Source organism: Leptinotarsa decemlineata, unplaced genomic scaffold, assembly GCF_025532065.1.
Source record: "Leptinotarsa decemlineata unplaced genomic scaffold, Ldec_3_MD MMD2_tig00026282_RagTag_RagTag, whole genome shotgun sequence".
In the NCBI taxonomy this organism is placed as follows: Eukaryota; Metazoa; Arthropoda; class Insecta; order Coleoptera; family Chrysomelidae; genus Leptinotarsa; species Leptinotarsa decemlineata.
In genome coordinates this window covers 19,908,719-19,925,611 of record NW_027412668.1, presented here as the reverse complement: position 1 = coordinate 19,925,611, position 16,893 = coordinate 19,908,719, and the positions used below count along the sequence as shown (strand labels likewise).

At 32.0% G+C, this 16,893-nt stretch overlaps 1 protein-coding gene across 3 annotated transcripts; it reads left to right on the top strand.

The window, feature by feature from the left end:
- The first annotated feature begins 141 nt into the window (after positions 1-141).
- Positions 142-16,893, top strand: LOC111502291 (glycoprotein-N-acetylgalactosamine 3-beta-galactosyltransferase 1). Of its 3 annotated transcripts, none has more exons than XM_023156344.2 (7): positions 142-274; positions 1,857-2,206; positions 4,191-4,329; positions 8,819-8,978; positions 10,319-10,540; positions 13,499-13,689; positions 14,724-16,893. In XM_023156344.2, exons 2-6 carry the CDS (start codon positions 1,933-1,935, stop codon positions 13,685-13,687), a joined length of 984 nt encoding a protein of 327 aa, XP_023012112.2. In that variant the 5' UTR covers positions 142-274; positions 1,857-1,932; the 3' UTR covers positions 13,688-13,689; positions 14,724-16,893. The 3 variants fall into 3 exon arrangements, with proteins under 3 accessions (XP_023012112.2, XP_023012108.2, XP_023012109.2); XM_023156340.2 differs by lacking the exon at positions 142-274 and adding an exon at positions 432-656; XM_023156341.2 differs by lacking the exon at positions 142-274 and adding an exon at positions 831-850.

Below are 16,893 nucleotides of genomic sequence, written 5' to 3'. Positions count from 1 at the left end.
GGGCCGTTTCGTTGCCATTTTAGGGGAAGCTGTTCATTTTTTGGAACATAGTTGTAATGTAATTTTCATCCTCTAGACAATATTTTTGTGTAAACGAACATTTGAATAAATGAATAAAAAACCCACTGAACTTAACTGATGAAAAACAAAATATTTGAATGTTTGCGACTACGATTTCTTATGGCGATAAAAACTATTTTAGGCATCTCCTGATGATGCTAATGCTAACGTGGTTAGTTAAACGCGGTTCGAGAAAAAAAGAAATCTAGTTCTGGTGAGTAGGAAAGTCGTTTTCATATCACATAATAGTAATAAATGTCTATAACTTCATTTACAAACAAAATGAATGAATGATGGGTAATGTCTTATAAGCTATGCCAAAAAGAACCATTACCTAACCTAACCTAACCTTACATAAAATTTGAACTTGAAACTGAAAGATTGTTTTTTTGTGTTTTGTGGCTCAGTGTAATCTTTTTTGATATGAAGTAGTTGAGTTGATTTGGGAAAACCGAATAGATGTATTAATGAATTGAATTTAACATTATTTTTTCACAACACAAATGAAATACATAGAACTGCGATATCTCATATATCATGTACAGTTCTTCATAATTTGAAAGATTAAATAAGATGGCTTTCAGAATGCACAAATGGTAAGGAGATATTTGTTTTCTTTCACATCATCTATTCATATGATAGATGTATTAAAAAATATATTTTGATTGAAGCCATGTAGGCGTCCTTAATAGAATAAACATATGTAATATGTATGGTAAAGCATCTCCAGGATATGAATATATTTCAGTTTCATTCTTGCAATACAACTTGATATTGATAATCTAAAGATGTGAGTGATCTATTTATTATTGCATAAATTCAGGGCTATGTTTGTACAATTATTTGAATATTTTTATTATTTTATTATCGTAGAAAACAGAAAAGAAAATAGATTCAATAATTATATTTATACAGTGTAAATATTTATAGAGTGGTTCTCTAGCTGACTTGTAGTTTCTTAATTTTACTACCACACAATGATATATTATACAACATTCATAATAACATCACATCATTTCCAACAATGTGATCAAGAACATCCGACTTCTAACTGCAAGCCCATGCTAAACTTTTAATGGATCATATGACACCTTTCAAAAATGTATGATTTTTATGAATCTGAAATACTTGAAAAATGAGTTTCAGGTTATGTGTCTGTGTGCAGAGATGAAAACTGATACCTGTGTCTGAGGGTCAAATTTTATGACAAACTTGATGGTGAAAACCGCATATCAATATCTATCATTGTTTCTGAGTTACAGCATGTTTTTCAAAAATGCGCAGAAGCGCTGATAGATATCCATATGCGGTTTTCACCATTAAGTTTGTCATAAAATTTGACCATCAGACACAGCCCTCAGTTTTCATCTATCTAGTTTGAAAACAGGAGTTTCCCTTTCAAAGTATCCATTTTACCCACTCTGTACATATACACTTGAAATTTACAGTAGAATGGAATTTTAATCTTTCTAGTGATTTTAATTATTTATCAGTTTACAAATACACATGTATATATTTGGAAAACTTTTGCTAGTATTTGGAAGGTATAATTAATATCTAGAGATTTGATACAAATATAATGAGTTAATTTGGGTCAATTAAAGGGTTGAAAGATATTAAAATTTACTTTCTAGTCTAAATGTGAAGATTATATTATTACCTTTGAATTTCAGTTCACAATTAGGTAGACAACCTCTGACTTAGCACACAGTTTCATGTTTCTTGAATTGGAGCTGAATATTACTATGTAATGGAATAATGTTTTCCTTATGTTAATCATCGATTATTATTTTTAGGCCGGCGTTAAACAAACAGTTTTTGATAGCCCTTTTTACGGGCTTAATTGCAGGATTTTTAACAGCTTACCTTGTTATGACACCTAAGATTTTAACCACTCTTACTGATCCTCACACAAGCAGTGAAATGGAATTTATGTTTGGACCGACTATAGATCCTGGCACTCACTCAGATAATGAAGAATTTCATATGATGGAAGATGCCACTGTAGCTAATAAATTATATGAAGAAGTTAAAATTTTGTGCTGGATTATGACGGGGCCAAAAAATCATGAGAAACGAGCAAAGCATGTGAAGAAAACATGGGGAAAACGATGCAACATATTATTATTTATGAGTTCTGTCAAGGGTGAGTTCATTTCATGGTTTAAATCTTTAAACTGGGAAATTGCAATGGAATTTTGCAATACTATCATAAATTGAACAGATCAAAATTTTAAGAATAGATGTTCATTGTGATTTTTAATCTACCTACCAATTAATGTGGTTTGGAGCTTATAATTATAAAAATTTAATGTTGATAAAGACAATGTGAATATATATTATATTAATGATTTGAATTTTGTATTTTTTTTTAACGCAAGTGGTACTGGTAGAGTAATTTTTATATAAAAGAAAGTGGTCTTTGGAATCGAATTTGGCATTTATATCTAATTATGGACATTTTAAAAATAAATATAATTCTAATTTAATGTTTGAAATTTTAATATGAACTAAAGGATAACGATCAGATAATTTCACATTGAATGGATTAGGCATCGATGATACAGAGAAATTGGCTAGGTAGATTAATTTATTAAGTTATTTAAGTGTTTTACAAGTGATAATATATATGTGCAGCATCTTAGGAAAAAACAAATAAATATCTGTGGTAGTTTCAGTTTTTTCCTTCAATTAATACAAGTTGATATTGAAAATCTAACAGTGAGAAATAATCCTAGTTAGGATATCAGTTTACATTCATGGCCTTACTTGCTGTAGCACTATTTCAGAAATATTGAAAATCATTGTTTCTTGGTTATTCTAGACTATTATTTTTGCAATTTTCCGCAATATGTTATACAGATATTGTCATTCATAATTCCCTGACACATCCCTATCACCATAAAGTAGCAGCATTCAATGGTATTCTTCACAGAGTATTGAATATTTCAATGTCAGAAAGAATTGAATTTTATCAAATTGTTGTCAATAATGATAACATGTTGGATATCATATCATTTCATTAGTTTGGACTTCCATTGTTTAATATGATATAAATTGATTTGAAATCCCTGAAAGAATCTAAAAAAAAATTGAAAAAATTAGCTGAATAAAATAACAATTATATTAAGGGAAAAAAAACTGAAATTACAATGAAATAAATCAAACAATCAAAAAATAAAAAATTTAGCTATTAACACGTGATGGAAATTAAAAATTATCAACAAGAAATGAAAAATTAATAGATTCCAAGCCAAGTTACTTCACGACGTTTCGATTGTTAGTATCTACAATCGTCTTCGGATGATAACTAGACTTATTCCTCCGAGATCTGACTATTTATAGGTCATTCGAGTGCTTTCACCTATCCCCTCTCTTTTCGCTTTATCGGTTTTAGCGGGAGTTGACCGTTTGGCGTGAGTTGGTCGTGTTTCGCTTGATTATAGGTTTTCATATGTTGGTTGCTTATCTCTACACTAGCTTGGCTAAATGCGTTGTTGGACAACTCATTTACAATCAAATTGTTATATTACTCAATATGTATAATAATAAATTTATTAATCTCAAGAAACATTACATGTTTATAGTAGGGACAATGTAACATAACTAATTAGGTAGAAATTAGTTAGTTTGAACACGCCTGATTAAGGTATTGTATAGTGAAATGCTTGTTACGGTTTTGTAAACTGTTCAGTGAAAGTCTCACAAAGTTACTTATGGGTTTTCATCAAGTATCAGCTAATTCCATCATAAATCGAACACCATTGTTTTATTTTTCAGTTATTTCATTCTGGAAAATTCATTGAGCCATCACTTCTTTACTAAAATTTGTATCAGCTATATTCCCTACTCTTTTTATTTCTTGTTTTCTTGTATCTTTACTTGTTTTTTTTTTTCGTATCCGTGTTTTTCCTGGCAATATAATTATTATTGTTGTCATGAGAAGCTGGCAGGCATGAAACTGAAAACGGTAATGAAATATCAGATAATGATTTCTCAGAACTGGTCCAACAGTTGTGAGGTCAAAAAAAATTAATTAATACTTGTATCCAAATAAGATCATTTTGCGGATTCTACTATCCAGTTTTTACAAACTGTTTTGAAAATATATACTACATTTTAATTTCCAGATGATTCTCTACCATCAGTGGCATTACCAGTAGGTGAAGGCCGTAATAACCTGTGGCTGAAAACAAAAGAGGCATTCAAATACGTTTACAAACACTACTATGATAAAGCTGACTGGTTTTTGAAGGCAGATGATGATACGTGAGTATTTGAAATTTGAGATGTGAAATAAAAAAAATTACTGTTTTTTCTCCCAGATAACACAAAAGATGTATAGTATTTCCAATACCAATTAGAACAGCACAGAGAAGGAATTCCCACCTCGACATAGGTGTTGGCATATTATTCTATTCTATTCTATTCTCTTCTTTTATAATGTGGGCCACACAGTTCTTCCACACATCACTATTACCTACTTCATTCACCACTCGCCTTATATTGTCAAGCACCACAGCATTTAAAGTCAATGACTGATTACATTTTCGCAAGCTTTCTTTCATTGTGGCCCAAACTATTTCAATTGGATTGAACACACAATAGTATGGAGGCAAACGTAAAACGTGTTTCACACATCTAATCAATAATATACACTTTTTTGAAATTACGTTGTTTTATGGTCGCCAGTAATACCTTTTTCGTTGCAATCTTTTCGGGTATTTCCATATCATGATTTTACATGAAATCAACAATATCTGCTTTTTTGTATTATTGTTTGGTATTTTAGTCAATAACCGAGAATAATACGAAGCGTTATCCATAACAATAACCGAGTTTGGAGGAATATTTGGGAGAAGCTGCTCACTGAACCAGGTTTCGAATAAAGCCGCAGTCATATCTTCGTGGTAATCAGCAGACAAATCTTTTATATTTTTGTCCGACAGAAGCAAATCGTTAGGTACGAAACCACTTTCATTCCCAGCTTGCAAAATTATAACACGTTTTTCTCTTGAAGAAGGTGTGTTCAAAGCATAATACTTGTTTTCGTCTACCCAGCTATATTTGACAACATCATGGGTGTCAAACCAAGTTTCGTTGAAGTAGATTATATGTCTGCTGGATTCTCGGTAGCTTTTCATTCGGCTCAAATATTCTTGTCGGAGTTGAACAATGCGTGTCGATTCCATTATGACCATCTGACTGTTCACTTTTTTATATTTGAAACCACAAGACACTAAGACACCGCGTAGAGTTTCTAAAGATTTGTAATTGTAATCGGGATAGTTGAGTAATTTATACCAAATAATTTCCAAGGTTGGTACTTCATTTTTTTGGTATATACCATGAATTGTTCGCCGAATCACATCTTTTGTAGCACCATCAACGTTTGCGAATTTTTTATTCCTTTGTTTTCGTTTCATTGTATGGTCAATGACATCCCCTATTTTAATGAGTCGAAGAACTGTCGAACGAGATAGTTTCGTTAACTCGCATATTCTATTCACAATGGCATTCTGTGAAGTGTGACAGTTTTCCTTCTTCAAGCATCCATGAATATTTAAAATTACTCGCTGAACTTGAACATGTAAATCCTTATTTTCAAATTTCGGATCCCTGTCGATTGACACAGATTCCTCACACGTAATGTTATCATTTGTTTCAAAGCCATATTGATGAAAGTACCCAAAAACGCTAAGATTTTCACAAAAATCGGTTTAAACGATGAGATTGGAACCTTTGGTGTAAAAGTTGAAAACTTTTTCTAGAGATCAATTACCCTAACACCAAACTGATATTTTTGCACTCGACGCGTGTTTCGCTAACAAGGTTAGCATCTTCAGGAGAAGAAAATTGATACTGAATCTAAAGACAAGGGTTAGCTGTTTATATACCTAAAGTTTTTTGGTCCGATGTGGATTTTGTTTGTTAAATGATGATTATCCTAATTGACTTTCCGATAATAACTAGTGGAACCATTACTTGCAAATTAATTTTGTCAACAATAGATTGAAAAGTGAACAAATTAATTTGCAGGTAGTGGTTCCACTACCTGCAAATTAACAACAATTAACAAACAAAGTCCACATCGGACCAAAAAACTTTAGGTATATAAACAGCTAACCCTTGTCTTTAGATTCAGTATCAATTTGCTTCTCCTGAAGATGCTAACCTTTTTAGCGAAACGCGCGTCGAGTGCAAAAATATCAGTTTGGTGTTAGGGTAATTGATCTCTAGAAAAAGTTTTCAAAAATCGGTTTGCAAAACCACTCAATACCTCACCTAACCCCACGAACACACGGCACTGATGGAGAAATATTGTGAAACGGCCAAATAATTAGTATTCAACCAGTCCAGCTAGCCGAGCCTTTATTCTTCAACTACATTTGATAGAACGTTTACTAACTATTTGGATGACTAGGGGCCACAGGCCAGAAATGTTTATGACTATACCAGGGACGCTTTGAACATAAAAGCACTGGTAGTATATACATTTCCCATTTGCGGGCAGTGATTATGAACACCCCTCGTAGTGCTCTTATTTTTATTGCCGTTCCAATTGGGAATGGATAGACCTAAGACGTGTTTGATTTTTTTATTGACTATAAAAAAATGTATTGAAGGATAAAAAGCATTTAACTAGCCCGGAATATTTATAATATAATGAGAAATCTTTATTAGTATTAAAAAAAATTGTACATAGTTTATCTGTTTTAATAGCCCTGTTTATAGGAGGTCCGAAAATACACTTTCAAAAGTCTTTTATTTTTTGATAATTTGGCCAATATTTCCTGAAAAACTTTATTAAAGAGGACAAAATCCGGGCTAGTAGGTCGTGGACTAATAGAGCCTGAAGTACCAAGTGTTTCATCTGCTACTCCGGTAGACATCATCAGTGGTATGAATGTTTCCTGTTAGGTCCAAAGTCTCAGTAACGAACAATTGAATCGTTTATTACACCACTGGACAAATTGCAGTTGATTTGGAAAACTCTATAGAAATTCCTAAAGAAATTCTACACTCTTAGCTGTGAAACTCTTTTTTGTAGCAATATCTTTATTTTGTTTTAGGTTAGGTTAGGTCTAAAGTGAGTAGGTCTATTCGACCCTCCTTCGCAACCCGTAAGGGTTTATTGAGGCTCACACCTATTCACACTCGGCCAAATAAACCCAGCTTCTTAACGAAGCCAATTAGTTGAATGGTGAGTGGTCTTTCAGGTCAGATGGTAAGAGTACTGCTCTGTCGAACTCTAAGAACCTGAATCGGTCCCCAGCGGGACAGGCACAAAGTATATGCTCTGCTGTTTCATCATTTTCCAAACAGAGGTGACATACACTATGTTCCGACAGTCCAAGTCTCTGCATATGATGATTCAAATGACTGACCTGTAAGAAGGCCTGTTAGATATCGTAGTTCATCCCTACTGTAGTCCAACAACTGTTAGGTATCAAGCTTCAAGGGTTAATAAACGCCTTGGAGTGAACCAATCCTGGAAGATTCTGTCAGAAGTTCATAAATCTTCTTGTCATCCAGGTGTTCAATGTTTGCTTGGCAAAGCCTATATCGATGCCAATGACAGGTTCTGGTCCGATGAAGCTGCTTGCAGCACCTTCCTTTGCAAGGGAGTCAGCAGCTTCATTGCCTTCCAGGCCAGTATGGTCAGGAATCCAGACCATTGACAATCTGTTAAGTCTTCCTATCGCGGAGAGTCGTTTTTGGCAATTTGCTACCATATTAGACGTTGCTCGGTAGGAACCAAGAGCTGTCACACATTACCGTACACAATTTCCGTAAATTTCCGCTTGAAATACAATCGCATAAGTTCCTAGGCAGGTAGATATCTCTGTCCTTGGTCTGCGACTAAAAACACCTGCACCACAACCGGAAGGTGTTTTTGATCCATCTGTGAACCAACAACTATCTACTCTTGATATTTCCTTCTCCCGGAGGATCCAGTCCTCTCTACTTGGGAAAAGTACTCTATAAGGCAGTTCATAGTTGACAGTTGGAGGCATATAGTCAGAGGTAATTTCCAGAATGCTGCGACTTTCTGTGTCAACCAACAGTATGTTGAACTCTTCATTGAATTGATTCATGCAATTGGAAATGTGCACAAGTGTGTATGCAGTCCATCTAGCCTCTCTCTCCAGAAAAATGTGGAGAGGAGGTATATCTAGAAGGATCTTCATTGCCGCTGACGGTGTGGTACTGATGGCACCACTGATAGCCAGACAAGCCTGTCTCTGTAAGCCAGAGAGCTTTGCTTGGGTCATTTTCTGTAAAGCCTTCGGCCACCAGGCAATTGCACCATAAGTAATCATTGGTCTGACAATCATCACAATGATTTACTTAGGTTGCCAATTTCATAGTACTTTGGGTTCCGTAAAATACAGGTGGTAGGTAACTGATGTTTGGACAGTTTTCAGTTGAAAGATTTGCTGAAGTCTACTGAGGGTTACTCTTAGAGAGTTAGATAAATGTTTTTGTTTTTTATTCAGTCTACCTAGCATATCATGTATAAATAAGAATAGTAATTTATCTGGCAGTATGATTTATCTTCTATTTTAGTTTTATTTTTAGTATTATTATGTTTGTCGATAATATTTTTAATATTTCTAGTAATGACATCGCGCGCGTACGTGCGTGTTTGTGTATGTGTGTATGTGTTCCACCAAAGCAGAATAAAAATAAATATGTGAACTTAGTTATCAAATCCAAGAGGGAACTGAAAACTTTCATATGCTTTCATTTTCAGTTATATGATATTGGAAAACCTAAGGTATATGTTATTACCTCACAAACCCAGTGAACCCGTATATTTTGGGTGTAAATTCAAACCTTATGTGAAACAAGGATACATGAGTGGTGGAGCAGGATATGTTTTGAGTACGGAGGCTTTAAGAAGATTTGCTGAGGTAATATTTGGAATCGACTTCACTTAGTGAAAAATCATTCATCTGCTGTGATATAAAGATTATATACTTCATACTCATAAAATCCCAAATAGTATAGGTATAGTTCATCCATAATGAACAATTTTCACATTACGAACTTTATTCAATACGTGTTTCACTATACAGTAACTTCTTCAATTGAACTAGAACAAATTATAATGTGAACATTGTTTTATCATTACCATTTATAGAGTTATAAATTATTGTCCAGTAACGAATCAGTGTATTAAAAAAAGGTAATACTTCATGTTGAAATATTTACATGGCAGTAACTGAATTAGACGCTTTGTGGTATGAAAAATATGTTATCTCCGATTGGCATTAAACATTTCTTTTCGTGATATTTATCGATCCTAGAATTGATATTTTCAATGACTGGACGTTGAATTTTTTATTTTTTTTTAATCTTGCATTGCATAAGCACCCGACTAAAAAAATACTCTAATAAATTAACTACAAAATAAAGTTACTGTAAGTATATTTTTACAATGAAGTCAAAACACAGAACTTCTATAATATTAATGATTGGTGTGGATATTTATAGTAATATGTGAACAATTCTCTACTGACTTGATAATCCGTTCTGTCCTTTGTAATGGTAGTATAATTATTTTTATTTATTTTTGAAGTACTGCTACTTTCATCATATGAAATATAACCTTCGGTTATTGTTGATCTCCAATCCCCATACCTTTTTAAAGTGGTTATATCTGCCCTAGGGCCCACTAATAATGTAACAAAACTTCTGCGGAAACCATGACCAGTAAACTTTTGTGTGTTTGGTGATAATAATAATCTTTAGAAAATACGATTTAATGATTCAAATTCAAAAATTATAACATACGATTAGAATTAATTTAAAAAATGATGATTCATATTCGTTGTTTAAAGAATTTAAATTTCATTTCCATTTTTTTAATACACTATACAAGCAATCGAAAAAAATTATATGTTTCACACAACAGATTTACTGCCTTGATTAGTTTTATTACCTCAAATGCTAACCGTGTCTGTAAATCTGTTACTTCTCTGCCTAGTTAAACTAATAACTATAATTATTTTTCACGTTTCCTAAAAATAAATTTTTGAAATTTAGTTCTAAGATAAATTTGAAGTAATAATTTTTTTTTACTCTTCTGATTTTGATGATGAGGTCTAGACTATGGATTTGCTAAATGTTTGTAAAACATCATAAGTAAATGTCTTTCTCTTAAAACTTATGAACTTTTAAGAAAGAGTTATTTCACAAATGTACCATAACTGAAGGAGTTGTTGGCAATATATAAGGTTTCACATTTTAGATTGGTTTGGTAAATTCAACAGTCTGTTCAAAAGATAGCCATGATTCCGAAGATGTTGAGATGGGTAAATGCATGGAAGCTTTGCATGTGGCAGCTGGTGATACACGAGATTCCTTGGGTAGAGGAAGATTTTTTCCATTCGTACCAGAACACCACTTGATACCAGGACATGTTTCAAAAAATTTTTGGTACTGGCAGTATATTTATTATGAGAGCAAGGAGGTACAGTGACATTTTTTACTATAATATGCAACTGCAAGCCCATGTTGAATTTCTAGGGGGACATTTGATACCTCTCAAAAATGTATGATTTTCATTGTAGGGGAGTAAAAAATAAGTTTCAACCTAATATTATCAGTTGAAAGTGATGCTCATGAAAATCTTGGAAAAGTAAACACAGGAGGAGCTGATTCACAGCTTTCACAAAATTCGTTCTTGATATCAATGCTGTACAAATTAGTTGGTGCATGGAGTGGTAAACATAAGATCATCCTCCTTACCCTAGATCTACATAGGAGTGGTGATTTTATTACTTATTCATAAAACAGTGACATTTGTTACTTTGTAACTTTCCATTTTATTCACACATATTTGACGGGAAAAATCATATTGGAAACATTTCTGACATATATTTATTTCCGGTATTCAATGAATGTGCAATCTAAAATATACTGTCTCATGAGTTTTTATCTTTTTTTGATATCAAAGATAATTTGAAAACATATAGTTTTAAGTGACCTTTGAGGGTCAAATCAATCAAATCAAATAAAAATATACTTTATTACCCAAGATCTGAACATCTTATTGGCATAGTGTAGTAAAGTAAAACGTATATATGGGACATCAAATTAACAAATATAAACTATAAAATAATGCTTAGAGACAAGAGCAGAGTATATGGACAGAACAATATTAAGTCCAGCTGAACATATACAAATATAAGTACATGAATATATGAATATTGAGTAAATCTAAAAATATAATGCTACGTAATGAACATTGATAGCCATTTCGTGTTGATTTCAAAACTTGTTTACACAAAGCTACATGGCAATTACTTGATAGAACCTTAATAGAATTCGTCCACACTATAATAGGGCCTCCCAATAAGGAATTCTTTTACTTTCTGAATTTCTTTTCATTATATATTCGCCTTAAATTAATGGGAAGGTGATTAAATAACTTCTTGCTATTGAAAATAATAGATTTTTTTTGTGTAAGAGCTAGAGTAAGTGTTGGAAGTGAAATGAAGTAAGACTGATATGTACTATAAGTTGAGGTGGTATTAAATTGATTTTTATATTTTTGTGGAAAGGAATTATCTGTATAGACAAAAAAATGCAATCATTTATTTATAGGGGTAATTCACGAATAAAACAATTTACTGAAGGTTTATATTACATGGAGGTCAACCTTTGCACTTCTGCCTCTGTTAGCAAGGCTCTATTCCAACACTGATCCAAACCACATGAGAAGTAATAAAACTACTGTTTGAATTCCCTAATACAAAAATGTATGGCCTACGTTAGTCAGTGTATTTGAAAACATTTGAAGTTCCTTTAAACTTCATAATTTCATATATTGACCAACATTTTTGCGTGGCAAACGAACAGTAATTCTCAATCTTGACTAGATTGGAAATCTCATCTGGATACTTTGTCAGAAAATGTTGCAAGGCATTGCTATGCCCTAAGAGTCATCACTAAAACAATAAATGTTCAAACGTCAATGTCTGTCTATTATGCACAAGTCCACTCAAGACTTAAATACGGCTTAATTTTTTGGGGTGCATCTGTGAACGTTAAAAAAATTTTTTCACTTCAAAAAAGTTGCCTTAGAATTATTTATAAATCCAAACAAACTGATAGCTGTAAACCTTTATTCATAGAAAAGAAAGTACTGACCCTATACAGTCAGTATATTCTTGACAGCATAATGTTTATTAAAAGCAATTCAAAGCTTTTTAACGACTTTGATAAAGCACACATCTACCCAACAAGAAATAAAGCAGATTTGGTTACTAATATTCCTAATTTTACTTTTATTCAGAAAAATATACCGTATACTCTAATAAAAATCTATAACAAACTTCCAAATGCACTAAAAAGCCTCTCTAAAACAACACTCAAAAATAAACTTAAAAACTTTCTTCTAAATAGAGCATACTACTCAACTGATGAATATTTTAAAGATACCATCCCTTCAGATTTTACCTGCTAAAATGTCTCACATTTAATTGATTTTAATTTTTAAATGTTTTTAACTGTATATTTATTACACTGACATGTTCTACGCTCATCTGGGCATTTTACTTCATTGTAATTGAACAAATAATAAATAATAATAATAATTAAAAAATCACATTGCCATAAGTGTTGATGTTATGACATTATGAGAGATTGACCTAAACCCGGCCAGGCTAGCTGCCAGAGATTTTATTGATTCCTATTGGGATTATTTGCCATTTGTAATCTTTGAAAATTGAAAGAGGAATCCTACACTGGTTTTTGCACTATTCATGCGGAAATGTAGATATATGTCAATATGGTGGGTGTTAAACAGAACTGAACATATCTTCTCATGGAGTAACGTTAAATCCCTCATATGAAGTTTCATGGAAAATACATGGTGTTTCAAATGAAGCGAACACCGACAGTAAGGTATCAAATAACCTTATCCCAAAAACAATTACATGTTAAGCTTTTTTAGAGCTAATTATAAATACATATTGATGAAAAAACAAAGATTTTGGTATAAAGAACAAATTTTACGAAGGCCATATAAGAATTTATGATTTTTGCGCATATAGAGGTGAAATTTCCAAAAAATTGTAATTTTTTCTATTTTCCTGCCACAGTTTTTTTGTACAGAATTTTTTTAGGGAAGATCCCAGTCATAATTAGTACATTTATAACCGTTGTACAAGACTGTCTGACAAATTTATCCCTCTGAGTTGTGTTTTCATTTTTCCAATATTTTCACGTGCACCACTTTCAACTGACATCATTTAGCTTAAATTCATTTTTACGTCAGTTCTTATAAAATGATAAATAATTCCATAGTAAACTCAAGTTCGCCAATGTATCATTTATTAGTTACATGATTGAGTATTGACACTAGAACACATCTAAAATATATCTAACCAAACCTAAGAGTACATCACAAATGACTTTTTTTCAGGGAATGGGTTGCTGTTCTGATAATGCTGTTTCATTTCATTATGTCAGTCCAAATCAAATGTATGTTTTGGAGTATCTTATATATCATCTAAGACCATATGGTATTTCGTTCCATGTTGAAATGCCACCTGAACTGACAGATGAACCTCCTTCAGTCAAATATGAAAAACAAGTCAGTACTACTACATAGAGGTGAGTCTTCAGTTGTTGTCTTCTTTTGATATGAAGCAGTCTACCATGTTGCCAGCTTCAGTAAGCAGTACCAGCTACCTCATTAGCAGGTAGCTAATGGTTCACGAATTACAATTTTCTCTTTATATAACAGATAAGTGATATTAGCCATAACAAATTAGAGCAGTTTTGATTCACATTTCTATCAAATGTTCACAAATCCATAACTTTCGAACTTTTGGTAAGCAAATTCTGATACCTTAGGGCGAAGGCTTTGCTCTTCGATTAGTATACCTGGAAGCATTTGCATAAAAGCAAACTTTAAGGAATTGCACACTTTGAGTGATTTCAGTGGTTGAATAGGTCCAAAGCATTTATTCACTATGAAAATCTATAAACGTTTAAATTATGTAAGTTTTTTGCTTCCCTTCTGCTAATAACCTGTAGATACTGTATCGAAGATACACATTTTTATGTTTTTTCCCGTGGGTTTGACAATAATTGACCAATATTTAAACTCAACTTTATTCAACTACTACACTGAAAATACAACACAAATACTCTAACTGAACTTCAGATCAATACTCAAATGTCTATCGCCTTATTAGCTCCTCTGCCTGTTGGTAGTGCTTATATTCCCCTTTCGAAGCTGATGTAATTAAGATTGCATAAGTCAGTTGATCGGTGAGCGGTTGAGCGGCGACCATATGTGCTGATCTCAAAAACTGCTCAGCTAATTTTGGTACTGTTTTCACTAATGTATTGTCGTAAGCTTCACTTAATATTGAGTGTCTAATTAATTTCAATCAGTTCATAAATAAAAAAGTTATTCAATTTAAAGAATCACATCAAATTTCTCGGAAAAAAATAATGTGCAGTTAATTTGACTATATACTTTGTGAAACATTTTATTTTATAAATCAAAGAGGCAAATACATGAGAACTATTTGTTGTTGAAAAATCTAGAGGTACTCAAAAACTTAAATCCATTTCACTGATGCCTTACAGTTAGTATTGGGTCTTTTTCACGCTTTCAAGTTTGTTTTTATTTACAGATCAATCCATAGAATGAAAGTTGTGCCAGCTGTTGGAGCAACCAGAATGAACAAATCTAGTCCATATTACAATATAAACACAAGAAATGATCTTTTGGCAAAAAATTTCCTGTCTAGTTAGTATTCAAAGACTGTCTTGTGTATTCTCTGATAATTTTTTGAAATGCAGATATTCAAATATCTGATAATTGTTATTTTTGTGATATTGATTTAATTATTGTCCATAGAACTTGTCAAGTACAAGAAATTAGGGAAGTTTTCTCATGATCAAATACATAATTTAGATTGAAAATTATGTATGTGGCATTAGAATTGAAATAGTTGATTCAATTTTGAATCATCGAAGTATTTGTCCTGTTAGGTGTACCATACAATGAAAACATCTAAGGGATTTCATAAATAATCAGTATTCAGATATTGTAAATTTTATGTTCAATAATATAAGACAAGTTGGGGCAAGTGTATGTTATAGTTTGCAAACTTCAACCAGACTTCAAAAACAGTCCTAATACTTGGTTAATATTCATTTATGTTCAAGATACCTCTGAATCCCTTATTTTCAACTGTATAGCTGTTTCTTAACTTTGAAAAAATCGCATTATGAAAAAGGTTTTTCAGGTGTGAGTTGGTATATAGTTCTAAACTCGGCCACTACATTTCATCCAGCTCTTTACTTCAAGAACAAAATTCATCACCAACTTATGCACTTGCCCCATTTTCGCCCTTGTCCCGAGGTACCTTTGAATTAGCTAGGTTAGGATCAAATAAGATATAAGTTTTTTTTTCCATTGCGCCATTGCAACAAAGTATTTGTTATTTTCATGGAAGTTATTTCTTATAGTTTAATCATATTTTAGTATTGTTGCCAAACGTTTATTCCATTGCTGAGGATGCAATTCTTTTACATGAAACAACTTGAGTTCAGGGTTTTTATGATTATTTCATGATGAACAGTGATTTCAATACATTGTGTTGATTTTGATAACACAGAATATTGTTTTCTTTTCTATGATTAATAACTGTGCCTATATGCTTTATCCTGAACTGTATCATTAATCTTATCACCAAGTATATTACACTTTTTTTTCTCGATGAATTAGACAATTTTTCTAGGCCACATTTGTTTATCCATGATTATAATTTGATTTTTAAAGTAATTGTGAAATTTGAAAAATTATTATATTGGTTAAAGGTCAATGACAATACTAACCAAATTATTTTTCGAAGAAGTATCTTTAAATTCTAAGCTTTCAACCAACTTATAGATGGAAATCTCAATTGACTTGTTTGAGAAACTTCATTTCTCAGTAATCTTTAAAATAATTATCTCATTTTGTAAAAAACTAGTAATATTTTGGTTTACAAAGGTTTTTTTGGCACATTTTTATGATTTCATTGCTTTCTTTCAGACTGCAGGTACAAATATTTACGTGAATTCACAATCTTTTCTTAAATATTCAAGTTTATCAATACGAATATGGCATATTTATTAGGTATTTCATAGATTGTGTTTTTCAACGCTATTGTTATTCTGAAAGGTTAAGATAAATGTGATATTGTAAGTAGAAAATGGTTTTTATGTCTCTTCTGAAAATTGATAATTAAGTTTGTTTTAAAGAATTATAAATATCTCAACAGGTTTGCAAACTCTTTACTTCGTAACTAAAAACTATAATATATGAGGTGAAAATTATTCAAAATTTAATATCTTGTACAGTTTACAAACTTGATTTCATTCAGATGAATCACTGGATACCACCACAATTTATTTCAAAATATATGTGCTTCTTCATTTCATAAACAACTATTTTTTTCAATTCTGGAAAATAGTTATTCACAATATGAAACTTATCATTTATGAATCTTACATCTTTCACACTTATTGAGAATACAATAGTGTTCGCCCATAAAAATCCAGAATGTTTATTCTCGAGCAGTTGATACCAGGTGAATATTGTATAGATTAGCTGATAAATTGTGGACATATACACACGAACCACTGGTGCGTCATTTGAATACCTGTTATGTAATTAATGGCACACTAAAGCTTTGTACAAGCACATAGGGTTGCTTCTTCAGAGCTCAAAAATTGAATGAGAATTGTAAATAGAAAACATTTGTATTTAATAAAAACAATACTAGTCATCTCAATAAATACTTAGAATAAAAA

Excerpts from the sequence above, each read along its gene's own strand:
- LOC111502291 (XM_023156340.2), top strand. The coding sequence starts at position 634 with ATGGCTTTCAGAATGCACAAATG. Across the intron at positions 2,207-4,190 it reads ATTTATGAGTTCTGTCAAGG|ATGATTCTCTACCATCAGTG; the intron begins GTGAGTTCATTT and ends TTTAATTTCCAG. Across the intron at positions 8,979-10,318 it reads CTTTAAGAAGATTTGCTGAG|ATTGGTTTGGTAAATTCAAC; the intron begins GTAATATTTGGA and ends TTCACATTTTAG.